At 33.4% G+C, this 17462-nt stretch overlaps 1 protein-coding gene across 2 annotated transcripts in view; it reads right to left on the reverse strand.

Annotated features, from left to right (window-relative positions):
* LOC140063325 (uncharacterized) overlaps positions 1-17462 on the reverse strand; it is a 50724-nt gene that overhangs the window by 18333 nt on the left and 14929 nt on the right. For both annotated transcript variants that reach the window (XM_072109819.1, XM_072109818.1), the window contains exons 2-24: positions 13967-14080; positions 13385-13720; positions 12857-12970; positions 11064-11177; positions 7837-7950; positions 6904-7017; positions 6693-6806; positions 6388-6501; positions 6068-6178; positions 5292-5405; positions 5036-5149; positions 4801-4914; positions 4398-4511; positions 4047-4160; positions 3767-3880; positions 3157-3384; positions 2807-2920; positions 2447-2560; positions 1934-2047; positions 1425-1652; positions 1113-1226; positions 454-567; positions 235-348 (exon numbers count right to left, since the gene is read on the reverse strand). In XM_072109819.1, the coding sequence (XP_071965920.1) occupies positions 235-348; positions 454-567; positions 1113-1226; positions 1425-1652; positions 1934-2047; positions 2447-2560; positions 2807-2920; positions 3157-3384; positions 3767-3880; positions 4047-4160; positions 4398-4511; positions 4801-4914; positions 5036-5149; positions 5292-5405; positions 6068-6178; positions 6388-6501; positions 6693-6806; positions 6904-7017; positions 7837-7950; positions 11064-11177; positions 12857-12970; positions 13385-13720; positions 13967-14060 (3049 nt within the window). In that variant the 5' untranslated portion in view covers positions 14061-14080. The remainder of the gene's footprint in view (positions 1-234; positions 349-453; positions 568-1112; positions 1227-1424; positions 1653-1933; positions 2048-2446; positions 2561-2806; positions 2921-3156; positions 3385-3766; positions 3881-4046; positions 4161-4397; positions 4512-4800; positions 4915-5035; positions 5150-5291; positions 5406-6067; positions 6179-6387; positions 6502-6692; positions 6807-6903; positions 7018-7836; positions 7951-11063; positions 11178-12856; positions 12971-13384; positions 13721-13966; positions 14081-17462) is intronic.

A 17462-nucleotide genomic window follows, 5' to 3' on the forward strand; every position in this document is an offset into this window, starting at 1 on the left:
AGGACTTTTGAAAGACGGGTCCAGACAAGACGTCTCGTCGGGCCTCGTCGTACGACGCTGTCTGAGTTGGCCTTAACCAAAAAAACTTCAGTAAATACTGAGAGCTAAAAATATTATGTTATTGCTCCAAAGAAAAATGGACAAAATGACATTCGAACTAGGCAGCCTATTCCAATCACTATAGGGGGACATAGTAATTAATTGGTTTATCCAGTAAGTTTGAGTGTCGTTCACCTGTTTCACAGTTGGTCCCAATCCATCCATCTAAACATATACAAATATATGAATTTATGCCGTCTATACATGCGCCACCATTTTCACAAGGGCCTGGTCCACATTCATTAATATCTAGAAACAAACAATAAACATGATGAAACAATTCTAAATTTTGCCTCTTACAATATTTTGTCATTTATTTATTACAAATCTGTGAATTTAAATCTGAGTACTTACTTGTTTGACAGTTGTCATCGGCATAGCCGTCACGGCATAAGCATGAATATGAATTCTGCTGGTTAAGGCACGTCCCGCTATTCAGACAAGGCTGGCTTGAGCATTCATTAATATCTGTGAAAATGAATACATTACGTAATAAGGGCGAGTGAGTGGCCAAGCGGTAAAGACAGTGGAACCGTAAAACCTAGCCATAACATCTGTAAGAGTTCGAGCCTCAGTCGCTCCATGGTTCTGGTGGTAGAACAATTCTTCTCGGATATGGACTATAAACCGTAGGTCCAGTGTACACAAAATGCACTCCAAAGAACCTAGTACATCTTTTGAGACCCCAATGTACTAGTATACACACAGTCACTGTCACACACACACAGTTATCATAACTCATCATGAGGGCCCCTTGATTGTCAGCATAGGCTGTTTAGGGTCATCCTCTATAAATAAGGTTGAATAAAAAAAATTAAATAATATGGTTATCCTTTACACTACACACTACACTTATTATTTGAAATTTTAGATTTTACAGAATTCTAATTATATATCTTAAACATCTTAATATACATTCAGAAGAACCAGCAATCAAACTTACACCAATTTGAAAATATTTAGTATATTTATATATATTACCAGAATATACAATATAAATGTAATTTACATACCTTGGCCACAATTGGCACCTGTCCAGCCATCTGTACATTGGCATGTGTAACCATTTACCTCATCGCTACAGGTACCACCATTATAACAAGGGTTACTTTCGCATTCATCTCGATCTAAGGACATTTAAAATAGTTATGGTTTTACAAATGTCTTGTAGAATTACACAAAATAATGGTGAAACAAGTTATCATGTTTAAAGAAAGTTATAATAATAATATCTATGTAAAGTTGATTAGCAGTATTAGCACATTGGGAGGTAATTCCCAATTCTGTTCTTTAAATTCTTCAAGGTTAAATATTTATATACGAACCTGTGTCACAGTTGATTCCAATGTAGCCAACTGCACATGTGCAGCGGTAGTTGTTGCGTCCATTAACACAGTTAGCGCCATTCAGACAAGGTGAACTTTGACATTCATCGATGTCAACCTCACACAATGTACCAGTCCAACCAGCGGTACACGAACACAAATATTGATTGACACCATCCAGGCATGTACCATCATTACGGCATGGGAAACTGGTACATTCATTGACATCTACAAATATAACATATTAGTTATCATTATTTATCAACACTGCAATGAATGAAAATTATCTGATACATCAATGAATGGACTGTATGTTAAATTAGTTACTATTCACTTTGTCAAGCTGTTGTTCCTGTAAAAAATTCCCACTGAGGCAACCCAGTGTCATATTGTAATAACGTGTGTACTATAGTAAACAACTGAATATACTATACTAAACACATGTTTAAATATGGTACATTACATGATGATGACATCACGTTAACTATTCATTTACACGATATACCCACCTTGTTCACATCGAAAACCAGTCCATCCACTTAGACAGGAACATTGGTATGCGTTGACACTGTCACGGCAAACACCGCCATTTAAACATGGGCTTGAAGCGCACTCATTATCATCTGTTCAAAAATAAGTTTGCGATAAATCAAAATAATCTTTTCTTGGGCTTTGCTAATAAGGGTATGATAAATTGGGAACTGGCAATCAAGCAACGTAACACAACCTACGCAACGTAAGAAAATTCCCTTCGAATAATTGTGTTTGCCCTGTCTGCTTATTGCGGTTTCGCCCGTGTACATGCTGTACTATGTGTTTTTCAGTGTTCCTGCCTTGCGCCGTTGCATGAAATCAAACTGATTTCTCGTAACGATGTTTGCAGCACTTGTAATTATGCAATACAGGACTTTGCATTAGTATGTTGGTGCGTTGCATTGCGCTCAAGTGAGAACTACGCTTTAGTGTGAACCTACAAAACAAACCTTCTGGTCAAACAAACAATGGAACAATTCTATACTTACTTATTTCACAGAAGGAACCCGAGAATCCATCGGAGCATGCACATGTGAACATGTTCTGTTGGTTGCTACAGCGCCCTCCATTCTGACATGGATTGCTAGCACACTCGTTGTAGTCTATTAAAAAATGGTAATATACCTTTATATTATTTGAATAGCTATTTACAATACGTTGTTGATGTATAATATTTTGTTAATATTAATTATATTTGTTTTTTCCTAAACTTGAAAAAGTATAATGATATATGTGAAACATTTTCATCGATGATATATATGATATATGACAAATGATATATATACACATAAACAGTGGGTTGATATTTGTTGATGTTAATATATGTTGCTGTTTCTCTTAAACCATACCTGTTTCACAGTTAGTACCAATCCAACCAGCAGTACATGAACAGGTATAGCTGTTTACTAGATCTATACAAGTCCCAAGGTTTAAGCATGGACTACTGCTGCACTCATCAAAATCTATGTACAGAAAATAAATAAATAGCAATGAAATTACAGTCAACTTCTATACAACTGGACAGCATTGAGCTGGTCAAAAATGTCTCTTTTTTAGGAATGTATTCAAGAATAATGATATCTTCCATTTAATAATGTTGTTGACCTATATATATATATAACCTTATGGTCCAATCCATTATATTCAGAGGGTTACTTTTACAATACAGAAATGAAACTATTATTCCAAATGCACTTACCAACTTCACAATTATTTCCGACCCATCCTGGATTGCAGTTGCATGTGTACCCGTTGTTCAAATTGTTACACGTTCCCCCATTGGCGCATGGGCTACTAGTACATTCGTTTATGTCGACATCACACATGATACCCGTAAAGCCCGCAGAACAAATGCACATGAATGCATCAACCAAGTTAACACAATTACCGCCATTTCGACAGGGAAAACTTTCACACTCATTTACATCTGTGATACAAAATGATGTTGAAATCATAAGATTAAATAAAAGTTGGTTCTAAAGCTCTACTGTTAAGTATACACTATCAAAGACTATGTGACAAAAAATGTGATGATGATGTCATATCACTACCATATTTGGGAATGTCAATACCATATTTGGGCACATAACACATTTTTTGTCACATGAAGTTTTATAGCGTAGACAGAGCTTTAGTTTTGGTGCTGCAGAGCTTACTGTACACGATAAGCATGGGTGCATTTGACTCACGGCTGGACTAAAAGTTACAAATTTATAACTCACTCTTTCTGGTGACACCACTGTTTTTGTATCTTATTAGTGGTATGAAGGCAGGGGATAAGAGAGGGGTAAAGTGGGGTGGATACTTACCGCTGGCACATGTGTCTCCTTTCCATCCTGATGCACAATTACATTCAAACCGATTCTGTAAGTTAACACAGGACCCTCCATTTTGACAAGGTATACTTGTACATTCATCTACATCTATATACAAAAAAGAGAACATTTGTTTAAAATACAACTTGCTTAAGAATTTTTTCAAATGTAGAAATGAAGATACAATAAATGGGGTGGGGGGGGTGTTAAGATGAGGATGGGTAAATGGGATTTGGTAAATAGTGATGGGGGTGGATATGTTGACGTAACTTACCAATTGTACAGGTCAATCCTCTCCATCCATTAATGCATTGACATGTGAACTGGTCAACGAGATTGGTGCAATGTCCACTGTTTTGGCAAGGGAATGATTGACACTCATCAAAATCTAGACGATAAAAATTGGTTTTAATAGACTGCTTTAATTTGTTGTTTTTGGAACTAAAATTGCGATATGAGTAAAACAGTGACAATCTATAAAAATTTAAAAGCAATTTTAGATTAGAAGGTATTGTACATTAATGCTTAGCCTTTTATACTATATATAAATATTTACGTATGAGGAAATTTAATGGAGAATAGAAAGGTGAGTGAATATCAAAAAAGACAAAACAAAATGATTTACCAGTTTCACAATTGTCCCCAGTGTATCCACTGACGCAGTTGCATTCATATCGATTTTGAAGATTAAGACATGTACCTCCATTGTAACACACATTTACGCTACATTCATTAAAATCTAAAATGAAAAGTCAACAACCAAGTCTATTTATTATATAATGAATTCATATAAAAGAAAGCATAAAAGAAACTGTTATGGTATCAGTGATAGTGGTACAGACAGTGCAATAATCAAAATAGATTGTTCCTCTTTAATGCAAGTATTAATTTCATAATTATAATATTTTCCCCAACAAACATGGAAGAAAGCTTCCTTGATAATAGACTTGCAGCTTCCTTATAAGGTACAGTATGTTTACACCTTTATAAATTGACTGACATCAAAATGGGTCAAAAGTGAAACTTACCATCATTGCATGTGGTCCCAACCCATCCAGGCTGACAGGAGCAAGAATAGCCATTGACACGATCCGTACACGTTGCTCCATTCAAACAAGGATTTGAAACACACTCATCATTATCTAATATAAACAAAAAACATTATTAGATGTAGAAGTATTTGAACTTGGGTAGATGTGTAACGGTGCAAAAAGAAATATGATAAAAAAAGCCACTCCAACATTTGATACAATTTCTACTTACTAATTTCACAGTTGACTCCAGACCAGCCTGTGGGACATTGGCAGCTATATCCATTGACAGCATCATTGCATGTACCACCATTACGACATGGTGAACTGGCGCACTCTAAAACATCTGTATTATAATCAATAACAAAACAAAATCAGCAATTAATCAATCAGGAATAATCAATTATAATCAATAAAAAGACAAAATCAGGAATTTGCATATCTAAAAACTGTTTATTGTGTTGTTGAGCATTATTTGTGTGACTTACCCACTTGGCATTGAAGTCCTTGCCATCCTGAGGTACACTGACAGGTGTAGGCATTTGGGTTATCAGTACAGGTTGCTCCATTCTGACATGGTGCAGAGGCACACTCATTGATATCTGAAAACAATACAATAATATGAATAGAGCTTAACAAAATGAAGTTTAAAGGCAAATTTACACAGACGAGTTGTAACGAAAACGGAACGAAAACCACATTAGGCATTTCTCTCCCTTAGCAGAATCAGTCCATTTCACCCGGGTTTTTGAAAAAATCCGGGTAATAAATCTTGGTCTGTTTTAAACAATTTATGAGTTCTGATTGTTTATCTTGACACACATGAAAGGCCAGATGGAGTATGACAGACACTTCACTACAGAAATTGCTGAAAACCATGTAGGAATTTTCATGAGCTGTCCATGTGACCTTGTTGTAAATGACCTAATAGTACCCTTGGGTTGTATTTGATGGGCAGTTAATATAATCAAATTACAATTTTGTGTTTTATGGGCTGATACTCTTGACAGACCTGTGGACCATTTCTGCTAAGGGAGAGTTTTGCCTCATCCATAGCTTGTTCAACATAGAATCTGTATTCCTGAGCGGAAAACGCCTGTCCAGTCCGTGTGTAAATGGTCATAAGGAATAACATACATGTAGATTTTATATTTGCATTACCGTTTACCGCTTGTCTGTGTAAATTGGCCTTAAGTTGTTTTCCGATGAAATCTTGGCCTTTGCTTATTTTCAATTAAAAAAAGATAACAACAATAATTATTACCATCTTCACAAAGTACTCCACTGTATCCAGGTAAGCATACGCAGGAGTACCCATTGACTTCGTCTACACAAGAGCCAAATACGCATGGATTGCTATTGCATTCATAAATATCTAGGTGCAAAAAACAAAAACAATATTGTTACACAAAAAGTGTACAGAAAGAAGAAGAAGAATAATAATAAAGATTTAACACAACAACAATAGGTAATCATTTTATTCTATATGATCACCTAATTAACAACTGAGCATCACTGAAAGTGGAAATAATATATGTCAAAGGGTTGGAGATAGCCAATTACAAGAGTGAGAGAGATACTTACTTGTATTACAAGTGACGCCAGTGTAGCCGGCTTGACATGTACAAGCAAACCGGTTAACACCGTCCACACATGTTGCTCCGTTTGAACATGGAGTACTCAAGCATTCATTATTGTCTAAAGAAAACAAAGGTAGAAATATTAAAATAGTTTAAATTTGTGTTTCCTTTATCACAGCCATTACTACTAGTCTCCCATCACAGTCGTTTTCTTTGTTGCTTTTGCTAGTCTCATCACAGCTGTTTCTTTCTAATTAGCATGTTTTTACTAGTCAGCTCTAACAGAAGTCTATTTTCTATAAAACTTACTAATATCACAGAAAACACCACTCCACCCCGCTACACATGTGCAAAAATAGCTGTTAGCAAGATCTGTACAGAGGGCACCATTCTGACATGGACTGCTGGCACATTCATCACGATCTGAAACCAAAAAATTGAAATAAAATTATCCTTTGTAATTTTCAAGTGATATTCTAGACGGCATTCTACTGGCTAAACGATGACTAAAGTAACTTACCAACTTCACAGTTAGTGCCGGCAAAACCCTCAACGCACGTACAAGTATAAGAGTTGACTAAATTATTACAGGTTCCACCATTTTCACAGGGAGCAGTGACACATTCATTCACATCTGAAAATGTCATAATTTTTGGTTATTTTTTTACTCTTCATCCAATAAATTGTATACGTCTACGGGGTATATTGGTTTGTTGCTACATGGTATATTAATACAATGGTACTTTGGTATGTTGCTACAATGGTATGTTGCTACAATGGTATGTTGCTACAATGGTATGTTGCTACAATGGTATGTTGCTACAATGGTATGTTGCTACAATGGTACATTGCTACAATAACACATTGGTATGTTGCTACAATGGTATGTTGCTACAATGGTATGTTGCTACAATGGTATGTTGCTACAATGGTATGTTGCTACAATGGTACATTGCTACAATAACACTTTGGTATGTTGCTACAATGGTATGTTGCTACAATGGTACATTGCTACAATAACACATTGGTATGTTGCTACAATGGTACTTTGGTATGTTGCTACAATGGTATGTTGCTACAATGGTATGTTGCTACAATGGTACATTGCTACAATAACACTTTGGTATGTTGCTACAATGGTATGTTGCTACAATGGTATGTTGCTACAATGGTACATTGCTACAATAACACATTGGTATGTTGCTACAATGGTACTTTGGTATGTTGCTACAATGGTATGTTGCTACAATGGTATATTGGTATGTTGCTACAATGGTATGTTGCTACAATGGTATATTGGTATGTTGCTACAATGGTATATTGCTACAATAACACATTGGTATGTTCCTACAATGGTATACTGGTATGTTGCTACAGTGGTATGTTGCTACAATTGTATATTGAAAGCTAAACATGAATGATTGATAGAAAAATTAAAAATTTGATTGCTTACCATCAGCACAGAAGTCTCCAGTGAATCCAGCTGGACACAGACAAACATAGCTGTTGATTTGATCGATGCAGGTAGCTCCATTCAAACATGGTGTACTATTGCACTCATCAATATCTAAATGAAGAAAATCACCATTAAGAAGAGTATAAAATACAATTTGAAATTTACAATTGCCAATGCTATTATTTACATTTCCATACTAAATCACATAATGCTGTGGGTTCGGAAAAAAATTGTTGCAAAGATTCTAATTTTTCTTTAGGACACTGTAGCATTTTTTTGGTTATACTGTATCACAGTATTATAGTAAATTTATGGTCAAGGTGTGTAGGTCAACATCATTAGTAGACTGGTCGTCCAGTAGAGGGCGTTTCTACCGCAAACGACTAAAATCGGAGCATCTGTAGGTCAAAGAGATTGAACACCATCATGATATCATCACGCAAATTAAGCGGAAACAAACGAATAACGATGCCCTCCGTGTCGGGTGGATCTTGTTATTCATACAAAGTGTGTTCTTTCAAGTGTAACGATGCGTGAAAGATGATTATTGAAAAAATTGTCACCAGTACCATCCCCTACATAAATACACGGCAAATTCTTCAACAGTCAAATGAAAACATATTCCACAATTAAAGATATTTATAAAAACAGTAATTAGACAGTAGAATTCAAATGTTTTGTTGTGATAAGTTTATAAGGAATGTGCGGCATGTAATTAAAGAAACTTGTACAGTATTACGATGCAAAATGTTTGCTTTTGGTTTTCCTATTATAGATAGATTATGTCACAATAGATTGCTTGAATAGTATTGAAATAATTTAAAATATATGAAGGTTTTAAATATTCCTAATAAAATCTTGTAATAATAATATTTTTACTATTTTCGAAATAAAAAAGGTAACTCTAGTAAAGGTAACTCTAGTTATTTTTCTTATCTTACTTTTAAATGTTGCAAGCACCATCAGCGGTGGTTGTTTGTGACTAACTTGTTGATTATGATATTAAATACCTTCATGGATGACACGAAACGAGTGGCAAAATGTTTTTTTTTATTTTAAAACCTAATCACTATCTAAAACCTAGACAAATCATTTTATTGAAGGTATTGAGAAACAAATTTTACAAATTTGTAAAATATATTCAATCAGTGGTTTTTCATTGAGTAAAATTTCTCCTACACAGTTTCAAAATGAATATACAGTATCAACATATTTACACTTGATACTTGATTAAGTATAGCAATATCAACAGGCCACATTGTTGTTTGTAATATTGGTGTAGCTTAGAGCATCCAATGCAATACTCATGACTACAAAAATCACACCACTTGATATGTCCACTTGTTACTCAATGCCGTTTCATATGAAAAAGAACTTAAATACTGAACAAGCTGTTGTCTGTGATTCAATAATATGATCTGCAAAAACTGTGAATTATATAGCATTGTTATTTACAGTCGATCAGTGCCAAATCTAGCAATTTTAATAGAAGGAGGGAAGGGGAAATTATTGAAGCAGTAATTGCTATTTTAGTTTTATTGAGGAAAATATATTAATAGTACTTAAGGTAGTACAGTGGAGAAGTGTAATCTTTAATGCTTGTAGTTTGTGTTATTTCAGGCTCCATACATAAATTAATGCAGTCCGAGTATTTGCCATTTTGACTTAAATCGAAGATAAAGCAAATGAAAACAAGAGCTAAAGAATGCGTAAACAGAGGAAATTTGAATTTAACAGTGGGTGTTTATCATCTGCAAAAGATGTTTTCCCCCTACACAATGCTTATTCAATTGATTGTCAGTGTTACGTAGAATGACCCTTACAAGTGTTGCGACAGATGCTAACAATGGGTCATCTGTGACGTACTACCGTCACTTGTAGACGGACTTACAATATAAACATTCTATTCAGAGAAAATTACACCTAATTACAATGCGATTTTACAAATTAATTCCATTTTAATTAAAGTGTGTTGCATCGATTAATTATTTTACAGTTTACAGTTTCTGTAATTGATAAATTTTTTAATGTTTTATTAATGATACTGTAAAGTGGAACCTTTCACATGATTAATTAATCAAGTGAATTTGAAACTAATTATCATTAATTGCTTAAAAAAATGTCTTCTTCCACTGAGAGGTTGGTATAGACAAGTTATTTTACATCTATTTGTATAACTGTTCCTATTATTGTTACCATTTAACTTACTGTAATGTATGCTTGTTATTTTCTTGGAGTGTTTTTAAATAAATGGGAATGAATGGAAAAATGTAATTGTCTTTTAAAGACATTTGACATATTTTAAAAATGATTTTCAATCGAATCAAGCCTTTTGCAACTTTTTGAGCAATTATACCAAGAACTGATAATATCTTTCAACCTCTGAGTTTTTAATTTTATATGAAACAAGAGGACTTTAGTAAATTAATAAATTTACTTAATTAATATTATTAGTTCTGAATTTGTTTTTTTTTTAACCTTTTAACTTTGCATACAAAATGTTTCAGGTTTATAGGAAATATTTTTATTAAATGAAATTCCAACTTAACATTGATTTATACAACACACCTTCACACAACTGCTGTGTAATCATTGATGAACTTTTTTATTATTTACTATTGGATTTTTAAAGGGATGTATTGTAGATAGAAATGTGTGTCATTGTCTGCCGTTTATTGTCGTTTTATTTCTAACCATCAAAACAGACCTCGCTCTTTTGTTATGTAATTTGAATACCTTTTCTTTTTATTGAAATATTTAAACAAATGGATTGGTAAATATTGACACCATCTGCACATGAACCTTCGTGAACAAATGCATGTCTATTGAACTTTGACACATAATTGAGAAGACGGATTTGTAAGTTTTTGTAGTTTGCGCATGTTATTTCCAGTTTTAAACTTCTAGACATCTGTGTTAAAATTCCCTAAAATTGTTTTGAAAGATACACTGTTTACCCTGGGATGTAAAGCTATTGTTAAGTTCAATTAAAATCAAGATACTGTATATTGTGTGAACGAATCACTGGATTAACTATCGTACATATGTCACATGATTGGCTTATGCTATTTCAGCAAGGCACTATCTAAAATATTATTATGTATTGTTAGTGAATTTTCTTCACCTATCAAGCTACAGTAAGTGACACTTGAAATCACTTGGACTTGCTTAAGCTACACTACCCTTTCACTTTGTGTGTGAACATGGTTAGCCAGCATACTTACTTATATCACAGATGGATCCTGTAAATCCTGGTGTACACGTACAAGTAAACCCATTGATCTGATTATTACACACACCAGTATTTAAGCAAGGGTTACTTTGACATTCATTGATATCTGGAAATAAAAAATTAAAATATTAATATATATAATTGATTGTCAGTATATCACCAGGCATTTTAGAATTTCTTCTGTGCCTCTAAATTTATATATATATAAAAATTAACATATTTAATTCTGTAAATTTTACACAAAATAATTGTTATGGGTTAGGTAAAATTTATCAATACACTTAATTTTCCTGACAAATTAATACTGTAGTATTGATCCTACAGACAAAAATGTAAAATATGGTTAAGAGAAAATCAATGCCAAAGGTTGACCATATTTTAATTTAAAAAGAATAGCACAGAATACAGGAAATGAAAACTGAGTACAAAATCGAATAAAAGGCCACAAGGTATTAAGACATGGAGTAGTGTTACTGTGATAAAGCTACCAATAAAGCTAACAATATTAATGCTAAATAATAATTGTTTTGTTGTCAATATTTTACTCATTTTAGTCTTGTTTGATTTTACTAGTTGAATGCTAATTCTACCTAATATTTTTATGCATTTGCAATTTTAGTCTTTGGCTGCCTTGTATGATTTTGAATGATGAAGAAATATGTATTCCTTGAATAATAAGCATGGTGTTTGTTAAATAAAAAATAACTAGCATTGCAATCACTTTTTTATCTGGATCAACTTGAAAAGTCTTTGGAGTAGTACTCAGTGCTTTTATTGGTGGTAAATTTAAATTATTATGATTAACCTATGACCTGTAATTTTTTCAGAATGTGTACATTACTATTTAAAAATAAATAAATCTTAGCTATCTAAACTTTATTTGTAAATGCATAATGAATAATGAATATAGAAACATGTAACTGTACATTCCTGAAACCAAAACCCATAATTACTATACAATAGTAAACCTGTCATATTTGCCTGTTTCTATTGTAATTGCATTGTGCTGCGTTGATGCGGCGTGAAATCAGACAATTTGGACTAAATATGCGCTTTCTAGACAAAGTAATGTTGCACGCCAAAGTCAACAATAGCAACAATACCCTGGGGCGTTAATTTGAAATAGGAAACCAAAATCTTGAATATTATCTATAAAGTAACAACACTGGTTGAATAGTATTCTCACTTTTATTCAAGATAGTCAAACCAACGGATATTAATGAATGGATAAAGCTAAGTATATTTGATTTGTAGCCAGTGGAAGAATCTCATCTCGACTGACTGACCAGAGTAAACAAGTAACTGTAATATGATGACAACTATACTTTATATTTATCAACAAGATAATTTTGCAGTATCACCGTGATTACGTACTGAATTGAGATAAAATAAACAAATAACAATCTCAATACTTTTGTCTGTGATGATAATCTGTTTTTTAAATTTTTTAAACAAATAAAACCTGTCAGTATATTCATAGATGATGCCATGAATCTATTCATTTATACTGGAACATAGAATCCGCCAAAACTGTGTTAATAGTACGCTTGTTCATTGTGCGCATGTGGAAATATTGGAACATGTGTCCTCGCTTCTCACCTCGACGTAGGTTTGTTGGTTTCTAAGTCTACTGTAGGCGACGATCGACGACACATCGATTGCCAATGTACCTGTATGTGAACAATGAATTCACATGAAGCAACTGTAGTCCTACTCTTTACTATTTATATTACTCCCTAATTACAATATAGCCCTACACACTACTATTTTACAGCTCTTATTCACCTGTGTCACAGTCAGTGCCAGTGTATCCAGGTGCACAAATACAGGTGTACGAACGCAGACCGTCAATGCAAGTACCGCCATTAGCACAGGGCGAATTGAAGCAATCATCACCATCTAGATAAAAATATTAATTATTTTGCTTTCAGAATAGATTCTATAACAATTGGTAATTTGCAAGTACAGTACTGTAAAGGACAAAAACTTGGTTCAATTCATTTTATACCAGCTATCGTGTAATGCTTAGTAAAAACCACTAGAGGCTAGTCAATCATACTTGCCACTGTTTGGCAGGTTGCGGAACAGTGTCACTGCAACCTGGTATACAATACAGTAGGTCTTCATAGAATAAATGTGTTACAATAAACCCAGAGGCAGACATCAGGACAGGGGACAGCTAACATATAATAGCAGTATCAAAAGCAATATCAAAAAGTAGTTCATAGTTTAATTTTAGCTGTCCAACGGGAACACATGCCCCTAGCGCATCATCTTGGATCCACCCCTGAAACCCTTTGAAAAATAACTAACCTGCACTGTATGTAAAACTCCATCCAGAAAGAGCAATTGTTGGATCCGAGCTGAATTGCAGCCAAAGTTGATCTGTATTATAAGTATATGTAAGCACAGAAGGAGACCCCATCAACTGCGTGACTGTTGATCCGTCCGATTGCGTCGGTCCAATACCAATCGATAAAATATCTTTTAAATTTTCTGTCTCAAAGCTTATAAACTGTAACTCAATTGTTGTGGCACCATGTGCCCGTATAAGGTAAAAGCATGTTTCTCTCACATTATAATTGTTCGGAAAATTTGAGCTGGCAACGCTTCCTGTTAGGGAATAGTGGTTTGTACCACAAATTACGCCTTTAAAATTTAAAAGATAAAAATTCATTAATATCATTACATATTTACAAGAAAAGAAAAAGCTGCCCAGTGATAGTGATGATTACAAAATCATTTGTAGTGAATAAAATAGTTCGTTTTTGTAAACGTAAGTGAATAACATGTTTAAAAAATGGCATATTCAAAGTCTGATTTTTTTCTGATCATCATTTTAAAGGTTTTTTGGGGATAACACATCTTGAAAAATAATATTGAAAGATAGCATACCTTTTTGTATTTCACAATTTGTACCCTCCCAGTATGTTGCGCATTGGCAGGTGTAATATCCATAGTCCTCGTCCACACACGTTGCCCCATTCATACATGGATTGCTAAAACACTCTGAAACAAAAAAAAAACAATAATTAATTAACTTTAAGGATATGAAAAATTATATTTAAAAATAAAATGCTTTGTAGTAAAAATATCATATTAGGTTTTAATGAATTATGTTTTGTATATTCTGACCAAGATCGTATTGTATCCACACGTAAAAAAAACTATAATTTAAAATCATTATATGCTAAAAATCTATAACTTCATCAAAATTAATATATGTTTTTGTTAATTTAAAAAGCAAGTGTGGCTTGCTGAATATGTTACATATTGATTAAAAGACGAACATGAAATTAGGTCTACTGTACTAGACAAAGAAATTTGATCAATCAATATTTAAAGATCAATAGGCGTATGAACTAATAATTTAAAGGAATTTTTTATATCTATAGAATACAGCAAAAACAGATACTGTATTTTTCTAAACAAAATTATATATAAGATATTGGCCAAGTTCCTTTTCAACGATCCTACAAGGCATACTGTAGGTCTACATTACTTTAAAAAAAAAAATTGCTCAGTCCTACTGTATATATATTCCTAAAAGAAATTTATCTTTATATTTAGGAACACACATTTGAATAACACAACTTACATATTTACCTTAAAATATTTTTATTGCAACACAGTAGGAATGGCTTAGAATATAATCTAAACTATAGAAATGTTATGAACTGTACAACCATAATACTGTAATATAAAGACGCTCACAAAAAAGAATTGACAACCTTTTAAACATGATCTGTCAATATCCTGGTACCAATTTGTAATGTAATCAAATTGGAAGAAAATCGATTGTATGGCTCTTAAATATAACAAAGAAATAGTAAACTCATTGTGTAACTGAGCATTTATCACATGTGATAAGTATAGTATTATTTACATACACTGAAGTAGTACGTATTGTCCATCTTAATTTCATCAACGTGGAACACAATAGGCATTTTCTTCATCTTTTTGTAAATGCTTTATAATAAAGAAAATAGAACATCGGACAACAAAGCATGTTTCATGTAATTTTAGACTATAAAGATCAATTATGAAATAAGTTATGATTATTTTTTTCATTTTAATTATGAAATATTTGAATACTGGAGTGGGCCTGGAGTATATGATCGTCTATAAAGCTTTCCATTTAATTTAAAAAATGAATGGCTAGGCCCTACCCAAATCTCGGATCGCTTAAGAGAGAGTTGCCAAAATTACTTGAAAAATCGATATCCAAAAGAAGGTCATTATTAAATCTTTCGTCAAACTTGACGTTTTTGGTATGATCAACACAAATTGCGCAGTAGAAATGTAAGCAGCCCAGAATTGAGCATACAACAACAAAAAAACGCGACTTGCGTCAAGCTAGGCCTATCTTACAAAACATTAGCAAGGGCCCCATTTAGCAACGGTTGACGCAATATCGTGAATTGTTATACTAACTCTAGTGCGTTAAAATGCATGTTACCTAAAGATTAGGAGTAATATGGAAGAATTAAATATGTTGAGTTGATAAGCACAAATTGCGCAAGGAAAATCTAAGCAGACCAGAAATGCGCATACAGTATAACAACAAAAAATGCGGCTTGCGTCACTCTAGGCCTATCTAACTGTTGACGCAATCTCGGAAATTGGTTAGGCCTACAGTGTGCTACTAAATGCATGTTACTACCTAACCTTTAATTGGAAAAACGGAAGAAATAAATGATGTGGGTTGATCTGCACGAATTGCGCAAGGAAAATTTAGGTAGACTAGAAGTGCGCATTCAACTTAAAACTCGACTTTCGTCAAAATGTTAACGCAATCTCGTGAATTGGTTACCCTGTACAGTGCGCCACCTAACGCATGTTAATGTATACATATAGTAATCTATGGAGGAAATCTAAACATTAATTGGAAAATGGAAGAAATAAATGTTGTGCGTTGATCAGCACGAATTGCGCAATGAAAACATAAGCAGGCTAAATGTGCGCACACAAAGAAACCAGATATTAGTTACTGTACGGTTGATGAAATCTCATAAAATGTGTTGTAGTGCGTAGGCTACCACGTGTTACCTAAGGCTGACAATAATTGGAGTAATGGAAGAAATAAACGACATAGAAAGAAAACACCGCCAAATCGAAATCTTCCGCACGATCTCCTTCAAAGAATACAATATTAATTTGTTCTCGATTCGACCTTTTGTGTATGAAATTAATACGCTTGTTTATAACAATACAGAAAATGAATAAACAATCGTCCATTAAATCGATCCATAATATACAATCACACATTCATCACAAAACCAAAAGAATGAAATAGGTTCAGTAGTGTTACTATGGAAACCAAATAGACAAAATGGCAACGTAATAATGCAGTGCAAATTAACAGTAAATTACATATTAATAACTACAAAATTTATAACACAAAAAAACAATTTTTACGGAACGTATACGGTAGAAAATAGGATGTTGATTTTCATTAATAATTTAAATAGAAGAACGTTTCAGAGTTGCAGACTATTAAAGAAGTGCTGCTGTACCGGATACAGAGGAAAATGACGATGTAAAAGATAGGACACACCACTTCATTGTAAGCCCTATTTCTGGAGGAGTTGCCACTTCGAGTACGATTCAATTAAATTTAAAGCTGTCTACACTATAAACACCAAAAGTTTGATAGTGTAGACAAGGCTTTACACCAATTCGATGGAAGATTCGGGATTAAAAGAAACATATTAATTATATAGTGATCGGTGTGGGCCTACTTTAGTAGATACGTGTATACAACTGTATATATATAAACACAAGAGGCAAAGAACAGTAATTCTAAACCGCCCGGTGACATACTGAAATTTAATTAATTAATTTGAAACGATATATATATATAAATCCAAAGGCAAATTACTGAAAAAATGACAATGCTGTGGGTATCAGTGGCTGGATCTCAATGAAGATACAAAATAAAAGCGAAAAGCTAAATCAAAACGAGAAGTAAAAAAGCCAGAAAAGTTAGCAGAGCTTTTGGGCAACACTAGCCCTTCATCAGTGCAAGAGAATATATATACATATATGGTGCTTAAAGTTTGACGACCTTTGGACACTACTTTAATCACGTGTACTTACTGTAGACCTATATAAATACAAACACATATAGAATGACTTTATTGAAATGTTTTGTACAGTACAGGTAACAAAACAATACGACACTAATGCGATGACACTTGACATCAGTTTGTGAACGAGTCATTCTTCTCTAAAACACCCATCTTTAATAAATTAAACATCTCTGTGTTACAAAGACTAATAACCGTATTTTAGAGTACGATTGTCATAATATTTTTTATTATTTCCTATCGATATGTATAAGTGTATGCGAAGATATACCAAATCAATAATATGAGCTTATGTAATGAGT

Source organism: Antedon mediterranea, chromosome 1, assembly GCF_964355755.1.
Source record: "Antedon mediterranea chromosome 1, ecAntMedi1.1, whole genome shotgun sequence".
In the NCBI taxonomy this organism is placed as follows: Eukaryota; Metazoa; Echinodermata; class Crinoidea; order Comatulida; family Antedonidae; genus Antedon; species Antedon mediterranea.